The sequence below is a fragment of the Schistocerca serialis genome, chromosome 1 (assembly GCF_023864345.2).
Source record: "Schistocerca serialis cubense isolate TAMUIC-IGC-003099 chromosome 1, iqSchSeri2.2, whole genome shotgun sequence".
Taxonomy (NCBI): domain Eukaryota; kingdom Metazoa; phylum Arthropoda; class Insecta; order Orthoptera; family Acrididae; genus Schistocerca; species Schistocerca serialis.
In genome coordinates, this window is record NC_064638.1 from 249,520,093 (window position 1) to 249,538,314 (window position 18,222).

An 18,222-nucleotide genomic window follows, 5' to 3' on the forward strand; every position below is an offset into this window, starting at 1 on the left:
AAATGTGGTTCTGAAGAAGATTAGTGATAAATTAGACAGGGAAAACAGATAAGTAACGAAAAGGCATATATATACAATGACCAGCTATTGTACGTACACTAGTATGTGTAGCCGGTGCAATAAGCTTGGCATTTTATGTAATGATCGTTGACATTCCGATGTACTACGGTTGAAACTTCTTTATTTAAATGTGTGTGTTTGTACTTAAATTGCTGAATGACTCAGAAGATGAAACTTCTACGTTATTTGATTCTGAAACAGCTGAGTAAAACTGAACGTGCTGAGCCTACTTTCTCTTTACTTTTTCTCATCATGTCAACACTGACCCACAATATTCTAGCGCAATACAATCTGACTGCTCAAAAAAATTACAACCTGACTCCACATAATTAATTCAAAAGAATGGCCCTGACTAAAAAGAAATCCTAACAATAACCTATACATTTCATTAAGCACTTACCTCACAAAAATCTTCATTAGGTCAACTACTACGAGCGTCAATCCTGCCAGCTAAATAAAAGATTCTAACTACTAAAGCCACTAACTACCAATAGGCATGTGGTCAGCAAAGGAAAGATTTTGTTGCAAAGCAAATAATGTATTTTTTATCTTAGGAATGTGACATCCCGTTCAGACAGGAGTATAAATCGTCATTGACATCTAGTACAAAGGTACTAGAATAATATTCAATCTCCAAGTCGAACACGTACAGATCGTTAGCCTACGCTAACACTTCAGACCTCTACCCTCCATCAATGCTAACTTCTCACATCTAACATCATCACTGCTGGCTGTTCACCTCCAATTGCCCAACAGTACTTCCATCACTGCTGGCGACTAACTTCCAACTGCCCAACACTACTGGCGATTAATTACCAACAACGAGTCCAACTAGCCACAGAGTCCCTTAAAAAAAAAAAAAAAAAAAAAAAAAAAAAAAAAAAAAAAAAAAAAAAAAAAAAAAAAAAAGGCAAAGCGCTACACAGCGGCGCTGCCAACTCAGAAGCAGCACACGTACATCGCTTTGATGTTCTTGTAATGTCCTTTTATGGTGTGACAAGGTATAATGTAGGCATGGACGAGATTCATTGAAATGTATTGCATAAGAGCCGAAGATGGCAACATAACTTGCTGAAACTGGTTATCAAAAAAATTCTGTACTATACCGATTTTGGCTGTTTGAAGTTTTTGCTTTTAATTTCATAAAGAATAGGATGTGAATCGAGTCAGGAAGAAAGGAAATTTCTGAAACAAATCTACTAAAAGAGGGGTTAGTTTGACAGAGCACATCTTGAGCTGTCAAGGAGTCGACAATTTTGTAATGGACGCAAGTGTGAGAGGTAAAAATTTTAGAGGAGTGTAGACTAGTTTAGCAGGATCAAGCGGATATACAATAGGTTCCGATAGTTACGCAGCGCTCAAGAGACACAGAATAAACAAATGAACAGCTTCACCAAACCAGTGTCTGGCTCAAGTCCACCACAACAACATCATCATTATAGTATATTTCATTACATCTGCCTACTACAATCAAATATGGACGTTAGGTCCTGTCTTGCACATCTCAATTTTGATGTTCAAACGTCTTCTTTGATGGGACACTAAAAAAAGAAGGGCTACTTCCTAATTGTGTTCCTTGTGAAATTCTTGATGATTAATTTAAAAGAAACTACATAGAAATATTTACAGTACAACTGTTACTGTTTAACACTAAAATCTCGTCGGAACCGACAGAGTTACTCTGGAAACAAGAAGTAAAGATTTTCATCATATTACATTCATTCGCAGTTCTTGCGTTTGCTTGTATGAGGCACCAATTTAACAAGAGTTTATCAGCGAAAGACGCTCGCCTGAAGGATTTTACAACTAATATTCAGCAGTATGTCATTTCAAAGCAGGAAACACCGCTCTGATTTCCTTCCAGTAATATTTACTTCCAGTAGTAACAGTGAGTTCGTTCATTGGTAGAGTAATGGAAGAATCATGCCTTAAAAAACTCAGTCGCATTGCTAAGAAATTACTTCCCACTCAAGGCTGGTGTTCGTTCCAAAATATGGGCTCCGATGTAATTACAATATACTACAAAAATTGTGAAGCAAGAATGTTATGCAGTTGTAATCATAGAAGAAAAATAAATGAAGCTCATTGTTTTAGGCTTGTTACACTGTTGATTTCCCTTCATGGTGGATATGTTGTTACGTTTCAAGTAACTGTGTAATTCTGATTGCATATTCTCGAGGAATTATCACAGTTCGTGCAAGGAAATAAAATTACATAGCAGACAAATACGCATAAGACTGACATATATTTTCACCCTACAGATCGGTGCGAATTTTATTGTCTTGTCCTATGGGACACACAGTTCTACAGAGAACCAAGGACTGTGTGCTTTGTACGGTCAGTTAGTTACGTCTGCCAAATGTCAGTTGCAAAATCCAATACCGCGGGCTTTTGGCAAATGTGGTCAGGTTTGTATGGAAATTGTTCCTAAGCCCTATCTCACAGGTAAAATACTGAAAGTGATTTATTCCGTACATTCACATAATTGGTGTGCAGCATTGTGCTGCAAAATACAGCGAACATCGATATTTCCCGCAATGCCTCTGCAAACCATTGCTAACGACGAGAACTGACGCTCAGCTCAATCCAGTCCTGATAAATGGGCCAAATAAAAAAGAAAAAAAATGACGATATTCCATCTGCGAGTACGTAGTCAAATTCGCTGGAATTAATTCTCAATTTTTCACTCCTATAATATTCTCGTTAATGAATCTCCGCGACCTTCGCAAGCAGAAAGTCATTGATTAAAGAATCGTTATCCTGTTCCAGCAAAGAAGAGCCAAAGCAGCCTAATACCCGGCTTTATAATTTTCTTGACAAAGAGAAGAAAGCGTTTTCTTCCGTCAAAGAGAAATGTCTTTGCTTCATTAGCGCTCGATCCGCTGAGGCAGCGTAGGCTTTAGTACCGGTCGCTGTTTATCCTCAGTGTGTTTATGACCGTTTAGAAGCTATTTGCCGAGAACCTGGCGCTAATTTTTCAGAACGTTGTTAGGGCGCACTAAGACGTTAATTAAGAAAGTGCAAGATTTTTACATTTCCTGTCGAACTAATTTTAAATTTAAAAAATAAATAGCGTCATATCGTTTAAGACATCACCTGAGTCTAGGAGTTATGTAAGAAGACTGGCCGAAGAAAGGTAATCCCAGCTGTATAGCACTTGTGGATTCAGAGAAAACTTTTGACAGTTTTGATTGGAATACAGTCTTTGTAATTCTAAACATCTCAGAGATAAAATTGAGGGAAACGAAATTTTGTCTACACCTTTCACAGGTTACAAGAGTTGAATGACATGAAGGGGAAACCATAGTTGAGGACTAAAATAGGGTTTCAGCCTATCTCCTATGGTAATTAATCCATACATTGAGCAGGCAATAAAGGAAAGCGAGGACAAATTGGGAAATACAAAGTTCGGGAAGCAGATATGTAAACTTTAAAGTTTGCCTATGACATTGTAATTATGTCACAGACGCCAAAGGACTGGAAAAGTAATAGAACAGAAGGAATAGTGTCTTGAAAAGAGGTATAAAATGAACATCAACGAAAGTACAATAATGGAAATGGAATGGAGTCTAGTTAAATCACGTGTTGTTGAGGAAATCGGGTTATGAAATCAGACACCAATAGTAGTACATGAATTTAATAAGTGGGTAGCAACATAGCTGACGATGGCTGCAATAGAACGTATATCAAATGCAGGCTGGTAAAAAAGTTTTTATTTCTGTTACCGACACTTTCTATTTGAAATTTGTCATTGTTTTCCTGTATTGCCTCCTCAATGTGCAGACTGAATACGACAGAAGACAGGATTGTAGCCTATCTCACTCTTCAACTATTGCTTCCTTTTCAGGTCATTCAAATCTTATAACTGCATACTGACTACTGTAAAAGGTTTAAATAATCTTTGACCTCTTCAATGCTATCCCTAATATCTTCAGAATTACAGAGAGAGTATTTCAGTCTCTGAATCCACAAATGCTATAAGCCTAGGATTGCCTTCCTTCGGTCGATCTTCTTACGTAAGTCCTAGAATTAGTTCTGCTGTAGCGGTACTTTGAATTTCGCCGCGCTACACTAGTTCCCTCAGATAAAAATTATACCGTCGCAGCGGTATGAGCGCTCGACGGCAGAGAAAACACTAAAATTGTAACTCTTTTTTGTTTTTCTATCCGTTTTCTTTATTGTCTCTCGAGAACGGAAGCTTAATGCAGACGTGATCTGATGCTGACGTAAAAAACTTAATAACTAGTCTTGATCTGATTTTAATGTGTAGACATATTGAGGAAGTTGTTATGAAATTTGGAGGAGGGAAGCAACGTAAAATAAATTGCATTTAATATCAAGACGGTTTTGTGTACATTAGAAATTCCTGGACAATGAAACTTATTGCAAGATTTCGGAGCAGACTTTTCACGCAGAAATGAAGTAAGAGATTTTTGAAGACATGGACACCGCACGAAACAAGAAGACATGTTAACCTGGTATACGATGAACTCTTATCTACGCCATTTCCCCCTGTCAGTTACATTTTGTTATTCTCTGTTCTTTTTCAATAATTTTTGTAGTGGAAATTGGTTTAACTTTTGCTCAAAAACCCAACAAGGACCACCCCAACAATAGCTTTTTCGAATCACGAAGTCCGATAGATTTTCTGTAATACGAAGTCCGATTTGCTTTTCATTCTTTCCCTTTTTCACGGCCATTTACGATTTTAAAACCCCCTTTTTATTCACCATTTCTTCCCACCATTTTCAACCTTTTTTCTTTTCTTTTCTCTTTTTTATTAACCACTACACTGTCTTAACGAAATGATGCTTTAAAAACGTTGTCACTATTTATACATTGAAGTATCATCACCCGAGTCAACTTTCGCTACTGATTAAGACTCACCCCGTATATCAGTTGCTCTTAAAGAAAAGGTAAATTATAAATTTGATAGGAAATATTTTCTGAACTTATTCGTCTGTAGTGTAGTCTTACACAGAACTGAACTGTACATAATAAAAATTTCAGAGAGAAAGAGAACCGAAGCTTTTAAAGACGGTTCCACAGAAAAATTTTGAAGATTAGATGGGTACATCGAAAACTAACGATGACGCTCTGAATCGAATTGGACGAAAACAGAAATTATGGAACAACTTGACTGAAAGAATGGTTCAGCTGATAGGACCCATCCTGAGGCATGAATTAAATGAGTGAAAGTGTGAGCGGTACAAACTGTAGAGGGAGATTTGGACTTGAATACAGTAAGCAGGTTCAAATGAGTTGCAGAAATTATTCGGAGCTGAAGACGCGCCGAGAGCGGCGTCAAACCAGTCTCCAGACGGATGATCACATCATCAATGGCGACGACATCAACAACAACATCGCTGTGACTGTGAGATGGGACAGCGGTAGATATGCGCGTGTTAGCACATCACGGATTAACGATGAGAGCCTTTGTGCGGGCCAACATGGAAGTGGTTTTTAGGCGGTTCCCCACATTCTGTTTGAAAGAATTCGTAACTCGCTCCAGAGACGAGGACAGTATCGTCTGCAAATATGGTGGACGGTTCATGGAACTCCTTCTTCAACAGGTACGGATGTACAGTAAATTTTAAATTGTAAGCGATATTGTATTTTTTGTTAATATAGGTCATGGATGAAGGTTGAGGCCAATGAGACGGGGACTTAACTGGAAATTTACAATTCAAATATGTCTGTAGTAAGCAGGAAAATATTTCGTGCCGAAGTCAGCGGATTTTCGTAGTCACATGTGCCCATGTATATTGGAATGGCTTTGCTTCTATTATCGTATATTTTCACCCGAGTCAGTTTTCGCTGCTAACTATGATTCACCCTGCATACCCCGTAGCAATATTACGGATGAAATTGATAAAATGACATCTCGTAGAAAAGTGTACAAAAAATGCGTTCTTTCCACACTCGACTTGTGAAAGAAACGTGAAGAAATTTTTATGTATGATACAATAAAATGATCCATCAGGTCAAGCACGAATAAAAAGTCCCAAGCTGCAATATTGATATACTTCTGTATCTAAACAAGTCCTGTCTTCACCCACGAAGATATGATCTGTTTCGTAACTACAGTTCTCCAAAACATCCATCTGTTGAGCAAGCCTATCTCCAACATACTATACTGAGTGCCCGTTCCGTATTTCACTTTAACGACGCAGCCACGCTACTACCAAAATCACTACCATTTCAGTCTCCTCTCTAGATATCCTTGTCTAAAATTATCGCTCCGTGCGCAGGAACACACGATCGCCACTAAAATCACATCCGGATGCTATTGCTTTACTAAAACGCTTACAATACAGACTTAAAAAAATTACTTTCCAAACCCCCAATATTCCATCGTCCCACCCATGATCCTCCTTATATAATTCCATTCAATCCTATTTTTTTCTTGGCACTAGTAAGAGAGATACTGAAGACGACTTCTAGTTGAATTACAGTAGTTCCTTCAGCCGGTCGCGGTGGTCTCGCGGTTCTAGGCGCGCAGTCCGGAACCGCGCGACTGCTACGGTCGCAGGTTCGAATCCTGCCTCGGGCATGGATGTGTGTGATGTCCTTAGGTTAGTTAGGTTTAAGTAGTTCTAAGTTCTAGGGGACTGATGACCACAGCTGTTAAGTCCCATAGTGCTCAGAGCCATTTGAACCGTTTGAACCTTCAGCGATATCTTGTATAAAATTACCACTCCGATGTAAGCAACCTTCATCCCTCACTCGTCCGATTGAGCCGATGTCATAAAAATATAACTGCGCGTAAAATGGTGAACCGCAAAACGTAGAAGTCATTGGACCTGATCTATGATAAAAGAAAGTCGTGTGTCTTACAGTGATATGCTCCTCGTAAAACTATGTCTGATAATTTAGCCACAAAACTGACCATCGCAAATTCTGCATTGCAGCTACGAACGTTCTAAAATATAGTCACTTTTTCTGTTGTTCCTTAGTTGCTTCAAAATTCACGGAAATACATTCCGTCTTTGAAATTAAATGAAAGGCAATCCTCGTAACGCAAAAAATAAACTGCCTTTCATTTAGTTGCAAAGACGGAAAGTACCTCCATGTATTAGTGAAATAATTCTTTGATTTCTCTTATTTATTCGATCATTTGGAGTGAGTTCTTGATACAGTGTGTTATCGGCGTCAATTAATTTTTCCCTTATGACAGACAACACAAAAATGGTTAAAATGGCTCTAAGCACTACGGGACTTAACATCTGAGGTCATCAGTCCCCTAGACTTAGAACTACTTAAACCCAAATTAATCTAAGGACATGACACACATCCATGCCCGAGGCAGGATTCGAACCTGCGGCCGTAGCAACAGCGCTGTTCAGGACTGAAGCGCCTAGAACCGCTCGGTTACAACGGCCGGCTACAGACAACACGATGTGAACATCGTTGTATCGCGTAAACACAGATGCGAAGCGTTTTGCAGTTGTGTATCTCTAGCTCTCTGTGTTTCCGACACGTTAGTGTTCTTCTTCGAGGCATAGCCTGAAACAAATACAGGGAGCTAAAAAAATTATCCAATATTTCAGGAGATGATAGTGTGCGTCAAAACAAGACGAAAATGTCTCATGAGCATGGATCCTACAAAGCATACGTTCTGACGTACGACACGTGTTCTTTGGAGGTGCTCTTGTGATATCATCCATGGCAATGCATTACTTGTCCTACTACAGACGAATACCCGTTAATTAACGTTAATTACAGTCCCTAGCATGGAATAATACGAGTTAAGAAGGCATCACGAACATGTGGTTGCGGATATGAGCCTCGTTGTTGTATTGGCGCTCCATGTCATACCAGGGTCAACAGCGAGCTGCAGTGCAGTGTCGCTGTAAACATTAGTTGCCACAGTGAACTGCAGTGAGTTGTCCGATTTACTCTGTGTGATTGTACTGTAGTCTTCTTACAGCTGTTTACGTTCGCGCATATTTCTCTTAACACCGGGCGCGTACCGTCATGTTTGCCTATTTACGGGTCACGTTTAATGTCATGCTCTTATGATGTTCGCGGTGCGGTACATGTTTTCTGTCTTCCAGATACTCTGACACAATATAGCAATGGAGGCCTTATTCCTCAAGGGAAATGGCAGACTTGATTTACTGCTACGGTTTAGCAGATAATCTTAGACCCGGACTGAACTATTTCCAGCTTGTAGGGTACCATCCGTTAAAGCTGTTCAGCCGATTATCCCAACTTCTTGCGAAAACAGTTTCCGTAGCACCCAACGAAGTGACGGTGGAAGGCCTCGTTCAGTTGGCACGCCTGAAATGGAGGAGGGTGTTCTAGGTGCAGTGGTCGACAATCCTGGAACCAGTGTGCGACGAATAGCAGCAGCTCAAGGTATTAGTCATCCTCTGGTCTGGGCGGTGCTTCATGAGCAATTGTATCCGTACCACGTTCAGCGCGTCCGGGGCCTTAGGGTAGAAGACCATACTGCCACAGTGCAGTTCTGCCAATGGTTCTTGCGGCAGTGTGGTGCAGATTCACAATTTGCTTCTAAGATTTTGTTTGCTGATGAGGCAGGATTTACATGAGACGGCATTGTTAATGTCCATAATCAGTGTGTGTAGGCCGATGAAACTCCTCATGCGTTTCAAGGAAAAAGGGGATCAAGATCGATTCCCAGTGTATGGGTAGGCGTTCTTCGCGATAGATTGCTAGGACAATACGTGCTACCACAGAGAATAACCAGGGCTCGTTATCACCTTATCATCGCTTTCTGAAGAACTTGCTGGAGGATGTGCCATGTCAGGACAGACTACAGATATGGTTCATGTATGATGGCGCACCAGCACATTTGTTTGCTTCGACCCTGACCAGCAAATCTGAAAACTGGTGGAATGGCTTTGGACGTCCCACCTTGGCCTGTTCGATCCCCGAACCCAAACCCACTAAACTTCTGATTATGGGGACACATGAAGAAATTGTTCCACCGCACTCCAATAAACGATGTGCAGACACAACACAATCGAGTCTTCGGTGCATCTCAGCACTTTCGGAACGAACCAGGGCAATTTCAAAGAGTGTGTGAGTCGTTGCAAAGTAGAGAGACATGCACTTAGATGAACAAACATAATGTTGAGCATCTCCTCTGAACAAGAGGTCATATGTCAGAATATATTTTTTGTAGGACCTTAGTTACACGACATTTTCTTCTTGTTTTGAGCATACAATAATCCCCTGAATTGTTGGATGGTTTAACACCTAGTATAATTTCGTATAATAAAACAATTCGTAGGTGTTTAAAATGAAGAAAATTAGTAACTTACTTCAGGTTTTTTGGTAACAGCGTCAAATGAACACAAAGTTGGTTCCGCTTACCCTTAGCCAAAAGAAAGCCTCCTACGACGCCAGCTTACAACGTCACCTGCAGTCTGTGTTGCCCTGAAGCCTTCGTTATTACGATATTTTATTTTACACTGCTGACAACATCAAAGACGTAGCAGTTGTGCCGTTGTAATTGCCCGGTATGCGTGTGTCACTGCAAATGAATCAAAATGGCTCTGAGCACTACGGGACTTAACATCTGAGGTCATCAATCCCCTAGAACTTAGAACTACTTAAACCTAACTAACCTATCACACACATCCATGCCCGAGGCAGGATTCGAACCTGCGACCGTCGCAGTCGCGCGGTTCCAGACTGAAGCGCAAATGAATCATCTGCAACATTTAAACATGAACGTCCCTAGAATGCAATTTCACGAAACGTTGGTACTGTAGTGTGTAATTTCTACCTTAGAACCTCACCGCCGGCCGTGGTGGCCGAGCGGTTGTAGGCACTTCAGCCCGGAACCGCGCGACTGCTACGGTCGCAGGCGCGAATCCTGCCCCGGGCATGGATGTGTGTGATGTCCTTAGGTTGGTTAAGTTTAAATAGTTCTAGGGGCATGATGACCTCAGATGTTAAGTCCCATAGTGCTCAGAGCAATTTGAACCATTTTGAAGAACCTGACCGGCACGTAGGGCAGTAGTTGGCAGCAGTGTGAGAGACAGAGAAACTTCCTTTTACTTCTCTTCATGGCTAGGTACACACATAACCTTTCTTTTTTTTACGTCTACGCCAACGTATATTTCGAATTACACATTCCATTCGCTTCCTTGTATAATTAATGATAAAAATCGGAACTTCAATGTTCGATGTTCACGTGTTAATATGATAATGATAGTTTCGTATCACTTAATGACCAGGTGCAAATCTTTCAATTGGACGCCAATGGTTCAAATGGTTCAAACGGCTCTGAGCACTATGGGACTCAACTGCTGTGGTCATCAGTCCCCTAGAACTTAGAACTACTTGAACCTAACTAACCTAAGGACATCACACACATCCATGCCCGAGGCAGGATTCGAACCTGCGACCGTGGCTTTCGCGCGGTTCCAAACTGTAACGCCTAGAACCGCTCGGCCACTCCGGCCGCCAATTGGACGCCAGTTCAGCGACTTGTGTGTCCCTAATCTACCCCAGTTGTCCAACTGGGGAAACAGGAATATACAGTTTAACGCCGAATCCGAACCACGTCTCGTTCCCGGCTACTTCTCGCATGACTGGAAGGTGAAGCCTATATTAAATACAGACTGAAAATTTGCGCGTTATGGCTATGATTCGATCCGCCGACCTCTCGGTATCGAGGCACGCACTTTACCGTTATGCTATCAACAAAGTCCTATTAAATTGATGAAATAGGCCGAGTTCTATTATCCTTCAGTAATTTTGTATTCGCAATTGGAAAGCAGATACTTACAAGTGAACCTACCCAAAGATACTTTTCAATTTTGATCTGCTTTGAGTATATTGTAGTGTAGAGCAAAATAAGATACACAATTGTTCTCATTACGTGTTAGTTGCTAACCTTCCACCCCCATCAGCTGACGTGCTTTTGTAATAATCAAGTAAAAAAGAAAGGGAAAAGGGACAATGCTGCTCACTTCGCAGTGTTTCAGAGAGTGTAGATGTGGATGTACTTGGGGTGTATACAGGGTGGTCCATTGATCGTGACCGGGCCAAATATCTCACGAAATATGCATCAAATGATAAAACTAGAAAGAACGAGACTCGTCTAGCTTGAAGGGGGAAACCAGATGGCGCTATGATTGGCCCGCTAGATGGCGCTGCCATAGGTCAAATGGATATAAACTGTGTTTTTTTAATAGGAACCCTCATTTTTTATTACATATGCGTGTAGTACCTAAATAAATATGAATGTTTTAGTTGGACCACTATTCTCGCTTTGTGGTAGATGACGTTGTAATAGTCACAAACACATGGCTCACAATTTTAGTCGAACACTTGGTAACAGGGACGTTCTTTAAATTAAAATGCAGAACGTAGGACGTTTCAGTAATTTTTTTCGGTTCTTCCAGTGTGACACATGTACCTTTGTGAACTTATAATTTCTGAGAACGCATGCTGTTACAGCGTGATTACCTGTAAACACCACATTAAAGCAATAAATGCTCAAAATGATGTCCGTCAACCTCGCAATACGTGTAACGACATGCCTCTCAACAGCGAGTAGTTCGCCTTCCGTAATGTTCGCACATGCGTTGACAATGCGCTGACGCATGTTGCCAGGCGTTGACGGTGGGTCAAAATAGCAAATATCCTTCAACTTTCCCCACAGAAAGAAATCCGGGGACGTCAGATCCGGTGAATGTGCGGGCCATCCAATCCACCCATCATGAAATATGCTATTCAATAGCGCGTCCAGCGCACGCGAGCTACGTGCCGGACATCCGTCATGTTGGAAATACATCGCCATTCTGTCATGCAGTGAAACATCTTGTAGTAACATCGGTAGAACATTACGTAGGAAATCAGCATACACTGCACCATTTAGATTGCCATCGATAAAACGGGGGCCAATTATCTTTCCTCCCATAATGCCGCAGCATACATTAACCCGCCAAGGTCGCTGATGTTCCACTTGTCGCAGCCATCGTGCATTTTCCGTTGCCCAATAGTGCATATCATGCCGGTTTACGTGACCGCTGCCGGCAGCGGTGGTCTCGCGGTTCTAGGCGCGCAGTCCGGAACCGCGCGGCTGCTACGGTCGCAGGTTCGAATCCTGCCTCGGGCATGGATGTGTGTGATGTCCTTAGGTTAGTTAGGTTTAAGTAGTTCTAAGTTCTAGGGGACTGATGACCACAGCTGTTAAGTCCCATAGTGCTCAGAGCCATTTGAACCATTTTACGTGACCGCTGTTGGTGAATGACGCTTCGTCGCTAAATAGAACGCGTACAAAAGACCTGTCATCGTCCCGTAATTTCTCTTGTGCCCAGTGGCAGAACTGTACCCGACGTTCAAAGTCGTCGCCAAGGAGTTCCTGGTGCATAGAAATGTCGTACGGATGCAATCGATATTGATATAGCATTCTCAACACCGACGTTTTTGAGATTCCCGACTGTCCGCAGTTTGTCTGCTACTGATTTGCGGATTAGCCACGACAGCAGGTAAAACACCTACTTGGGCATCATCATTTGTTGCAGGTCGTGGTTGACGTTTCGCATGTGGCAGAAAGCTTCCTGTTTCCTTAAATAACATAACTATCCAGCGAACGGTCCGGTCACTGGGATGATGTCACCCAGGATACCGAGCAGCATACATAGCACACGCCCCTTTGGGCATTTTGATCACAATAGCCAGACATCAACACGATATCGACCTTTTCCGCAATTGGTAAACGGTCCATTTTAACACGGGTAATGTATCACGAGGCAAATACCGTCCGCAATTGCGGAATGTTACGTGATACCACGTACTTATACGTTTGTGACTATTAGAGCGCCATCTGTCACAAAGCGAAAAAAGTGGTCCAAGTAAAACATTCATATTTCTTTACGTACTACACGAATATGTAATAAAAATGGGGGTTCCTATTAAAAAAAACGCAGCTGATATCCATTCGACCTATGGCAGCGCCATCTAGCTGGCCAACCATAGCGCCGTCTGATTTCCACCTTCAAGCTGGACGAGTTTCGTTCTTTGTAGTTTTTTCGTTTGACGCTTATTTCGTGAGATTGTAAGTAGGCTGTTTAGGTTTTTATGTTGGTAACGCCACGTAGCGCTCTGTATGAAAATCACTGACTGTGCTGTGTGCAGTCTGAGGCTGGTCAGCATTGTCGCAATATTTGCTATTGTAGTGTTTGGCAGTTGGCTGTTAACAGCGCGTAACGTTGCGCAGTTGGAGGTAAGCCGCCAGCAGTGATGGATGTGGGAAGGGAGATGGAGTTTTGAGAGCGGATGATCTGGACGTGTGTCCATCAGAGAGAGTAAATTTGTAATACTGCATATCATGAACTGATATATATAATGACTTTTGGACACTATTGAGGTAAAAACATTGTTTGTTCTCTATGAAAATCTTTCATTTGCTAACTATGCCTATCAGTAGTTAGTGCCTTCAGTAGCTAGAATCTTTTATTTAGCTGGTAGTATTGGCGCTCGCTGTATTGCAGTAGTTTGAGTAACGAAGATTTTTGTGAGGTAAGTGATTCATGAAAGGTATAGGTTATTGTTAGTCAGGGCCATTCTTTTGTAGGGATTTTTGAAAGTTGCGCTAAAAATATTGTGTGTCAGTTCAAGCACAGTCATTTATAATTATTCTAAGGGACGTTTCATATTTGGCCCGGTCACTGTCAATGGACCACCCCGCATAGCAAAGCTAAGAATTACGACACACGAACATGCATGGAAGACACCCTTGTGCGCTATTCGCATCCCTTCGTCCGAATAAAATTTCACCTTTCCTCTCTCTACTGACGCAGACTACGTGGGGCAGCTAAACCGTGCGGCGTTAAAGAACTGCTTCCGAAGCAGCGGCAGCGCGAAAGCGGCCTCTGAGCGCGGGTCGGCGTTAGTTATGCGCGCCACGGCGCCGCCGACGGCAACTGGTGCGTTGCGTAATTGGCCGCCGGCGAGCCGAGTGCACGCGAGCCCCAAGTGCGCGCGCGCCACAATCAGACGGCATTCACAGGCCGGCGAGCAGGAAGCGCGCGGCAAGTGCCGCCGCCTGCCTGACCCTCTCGTTCCAGAGCTGTCGCTGTGGGCGGCGAGGCGGCCGGTTCCCTAGGCAACCGTCTCACTGTCGCCACGTCTCCGTCCTGGCACTGTCCACTAGCTGTCGGAACAACCTTGCTGGCCGTTAAAAGCTTAGTGCGACGGTGTGGCAACCGCACATCTTCTCCACAACAGCGACTAGTAGTGTCGAGTTAGTGAATGGCGATAAATGATGATTTCACAAACATGTTATACACTACTGGCCATTACAATTGCTGCACCAAGAACAAATGCAGATGATAAACCGGTATTCACTGGACAAATATATTATACTAGAACTGACATGTGACTACATTTACATGCAATTTGGGTTCATAGGTACTGAGAAATCAGTACCCAGAACAACCAGATCTGGCCGTAATAACGGCCTTGGTACGCCTGGAGATTGAGTCAAACAGAGCTTGGATGGCGTATACAGGTACAGCTGCCCATGCAGTTTCAACACGATGCCACAGTTCATCAAGAGTAGTGACTGGCGTATTGTGACGAGCCAGTTGCACGGCCACCATTCACCAGACGTTTTCAGTTGGTGACAGATCTGGAGAATGTGCTGGCCAGGGCAGCAGTCGAACATTTTCTGTATCCAGAAAGGCCCGTACAGGACGTGCAACATGCGGTCGTGCATTATTCTGCTGAAATGTAGGGTTTCGCAGGGATCGAATGAAGGGTAGAGCCACGGGTCGTAACACATCTTAAATGTAACGTCCACTGTTCCAAAATGCCGTCAACGCGAACAAGAGGTAACCGAGACGTGTAACCAATGGCACCCCATAGCATCACACCGGGTGATACCCCAGTATGGCGATGACGAATACACGCATGCAATGTGCCTTCACCACGATGTCGCCAAACACGGATGCAACCGTCATGATGCTGTAAACGGAACCTGGATTCATTCGAAAAGATGACGTTTTGCCATTCGTGCACCCAGGTTCGTCGTTGAGTACACCATCGCAGGCGCTCCTGTCTGTGATGCAGCGTCAAGGGTAACCGCAGCCATGGTCCCCCAGCTGATAGTCCATGCTGCTGCAAACGTCGTCGAACTGTTCGTACAGATGGTTGTTGTCTTGCAAACGTCCCGATCTGTTTACTCAAGGATCGAGACGTGGCTGCACGATCTGTTACAGCCATGCGGATAAGATGCCTGTCATCTCGACTGCTAGTGATACGAGGCTGTTGGGATCAAGCGCGGCGTTCCGTATTACCCTCCTGATCCCATCGATGCCATATTCTGCTAACAGTCATTGGATCTCGACCAACGCGAGCAGCAATTTCGCGATACGTTGAACCGCAATCGTGATAGGCTACAATCCGAACTTTATCAAAGTCGGAAACGTGATGGTACGCATTTCTCCTCCTTACACGAGGAATCACAACAGCGTTTCACTAGGCAGCGCCGGTCAACTGCTGATTGTGTATGAGAAATCGGTTGGGAATTTTCCTCATGTGAACACGATGTAGGTGTCACCACCGGAGCCAACCTTGTGTGAATGCTCTGAAAAGCTAATCATTTCCACATCACCGCATCTTCTTCCTGTTGGTTAAATTTCGCGTCTGTAGCATGTCATGTTCGTGGTGTAGCAACTTTAATAGCCAGTAGTGTAAGTCAGTCCAATGAAAACGAGACATATGAACAAAAAGTAACTTAAATGTTTATTATTTCAAAAGTAATTGCCGTAGCTGTTAATACATTTATTTCAGTGTGAGACTATGAGGTCAACACTTTCATAGAAAAATGTTAGCCTTTTCCCTGTGGAAGCATGATTGTACTCCAAGCATATCGACGGCCACGAATGTCTTTGTTCAGGGCAACAAAAATATGGAAATCACGTGGGAAGAGATCGGGACTATATGAAGCATGCGTAAGGGGTTCCCTGTAAACTTCTGCAGCGTAGTCGAAACAACCCTGGCAACAGGTGTGGGGTATTATACCGCAACAGACTGAGGCTGTCCGCATGGTTGGACTCCCAGCGCGCTTAAAATTTTGCAGTGTCCACGTACCGCTGTGCATTAAATGTGGCTCCGTATTCCAGACAGCCTGACTGGTCATCATGTCTTTCCTGGAGCTTGCCTACCTGTTATTTTGACTACGCTGCAGAAGTTCCGCTGGGAAGCCCTCCATTCATTCCCAATCCCTCCGCATGCGATTTTTAGTCATTTGCAGCCCTGAAGACAGATATTCGTGGCCGTCAAATTGCTTGAGACGAAGCGTGCACATCGTAAATTTGGCAGTAAATTTGGTATAGAATATTTTCTCGGGCAGTCTTCTGTGACAACTCTCTCGTGACTCGAGATGACGATAAAAGCCTCATCTGTTGTAAATGTTTGCGACCGACCTTTTCCCTTTTTTACAGTGCTTTTGGTCTACGTACAGTAATTACAGGTGTAGGGTGCGATTTAATGTTGGATCGCGATGGCCGGGATGAGTTATTAACTGGGAACCATATTTGTTTTATAGCTCTTTGCCGAGAAATGCATAGACAAAAATGCTAGCTTGGCGCAAACTGCTGAGTATCAGTCAGACGTTATCAACCGTGAAACAACACACAATGTGAGGAGCGTTGCTCCAGAATCGTTTCGGAGTCGCGACAGAACTGCCAACGGGGTTGCATTGGAGTTAGTTGTTTTGGGCTCGTACTCACGTTACGTTGCACTTCCGCCACTGGACAAACGGCCTAAAAACCCCATTACTAAAATAGGTCACTTCAAACAGCTTTGGGGATGAGGAGACAATGAATACATACTCATGTAGGGCGCCAAGTTATCTTGACCTTGTCTGAGGCACACGTTTAAGTTTCACAGCTATTACTAGTGGAACAGAAGAAAAGTTGGAAATCTGTTGCACTAAATATGTATCTAAATGGTCACAGTACTGAAAAGTACACTCTATGGGCATGAATGGGAAGCAGTGGTTGGGAAGGGAGTGAGACAGGGCTGTAGCCTATCCGCGTTGTTATTCAATCTGTACACTGAGCAAGCAGTAAAGGAAACAAACGAAAAATTTGGAGTAGGAATTGGAATCCACGCAGAAGAAATTGTAATTCTGTCGCACAGAAAGCAAAGGACCTGGAAGAGCAGCTGAACGGAATGGACAATGTCTTCAAAGGAGGATATAAGATGAATACCAACAAAACCAAAACGAGGATAATGGAATGTAGTCGAATTAAATCGGGTGATGCTGAGGGTATTAGATTAGGAAATGAGACGCTTAAAGTAGTAAATGAGTTTTGTTATTTGGGTAGCAAAATAACTGATGATGGTCGAAATAGAGAGGATATAAAATGTAGACTGGCAATGGCAAGGAAAGCGTTTCTGAAGAAAAACTTGTTAACATCGTGTATAGACTTAAGGGTCAGGAAGTCGTTTCTGAAAGTATTTGCATGCAGTGTGGCCATGTATGGAAGTGAAACTTGGACGATAAATAGTTTGGACAAGAAGAGAATAGAAGCTTCCGAAATGTGGTGCTACATAAGAACGCTGAAGACTAGATGGGTAGATCTAACTAATGAGGAGGTATTGAATAGAATTGGGGAGAAGAGAAATTTATGGCACACCTTGACTAGAAGAAGGGATCGGTTTGTAGGATATGTTCTGAGGCATCAAGATCACCAATTTAGTATTGAAGGGTAGCGTGGAGGGTAAAAATCGTAGAGGTAGACCAAGAGATGAATACACTAAGCAGATTCAGAAGGATGTAGGTTGCAGTAGGTACTGTGAGATGTAGAAGCTTTCACAGGATAGAGTAGCATGGAGAGCTTCATTATCCCAGACTCTGGAATGAAGACCACAACAACAACAACAACAACAACAACTGAAAAAAAACGGTCGTATGAGGTAGGCGAGTGCACTGACCTGCAGCTTGGACCACTGGATGCGACCGATGCACCTGACGGAGTTCCTCCAGGCCAGCTTGGCGCCGTAGACGAGCTCCGTCTCGGTGAGTTGGTAGGTGCCCGTGGTCGCCACCTCCCGCTGAACCTGCTCCCAGCGCGACAGGTGCGCCTGGCTGTTGTGCCTGCGACATAGAGGGAGGGCTACGTCACTCACATCTCGTGGCTCATCGTGCACACACCAGGCTACTTG

The 18,222-nt window shown here is 43.1% G+C and overlaps 1 protein-coding gene across 1 annotated transcript in view; it reads right to left on the minus strand.

Moving 5' to 3' along the window:
- The window catches only part of LOC126467134 (nitric oxide synthase, salivary gland), a 719,566-nt gene that overhangs the window by 400,057 nt on the left and 301,287 nt on the right, over positions 1–18,222 (minus strand). The window contains exon 3 of the mRNA XM_050096439.1: positions 17,992–18,154. Within this exon, the coding sequence (XP_049952396.1) occupies positions 17,992–18,154 (163 nt within the window). The remainder of the gene's footprint in view (positions 1–17,991; positions 18,155–18,222) is intronic.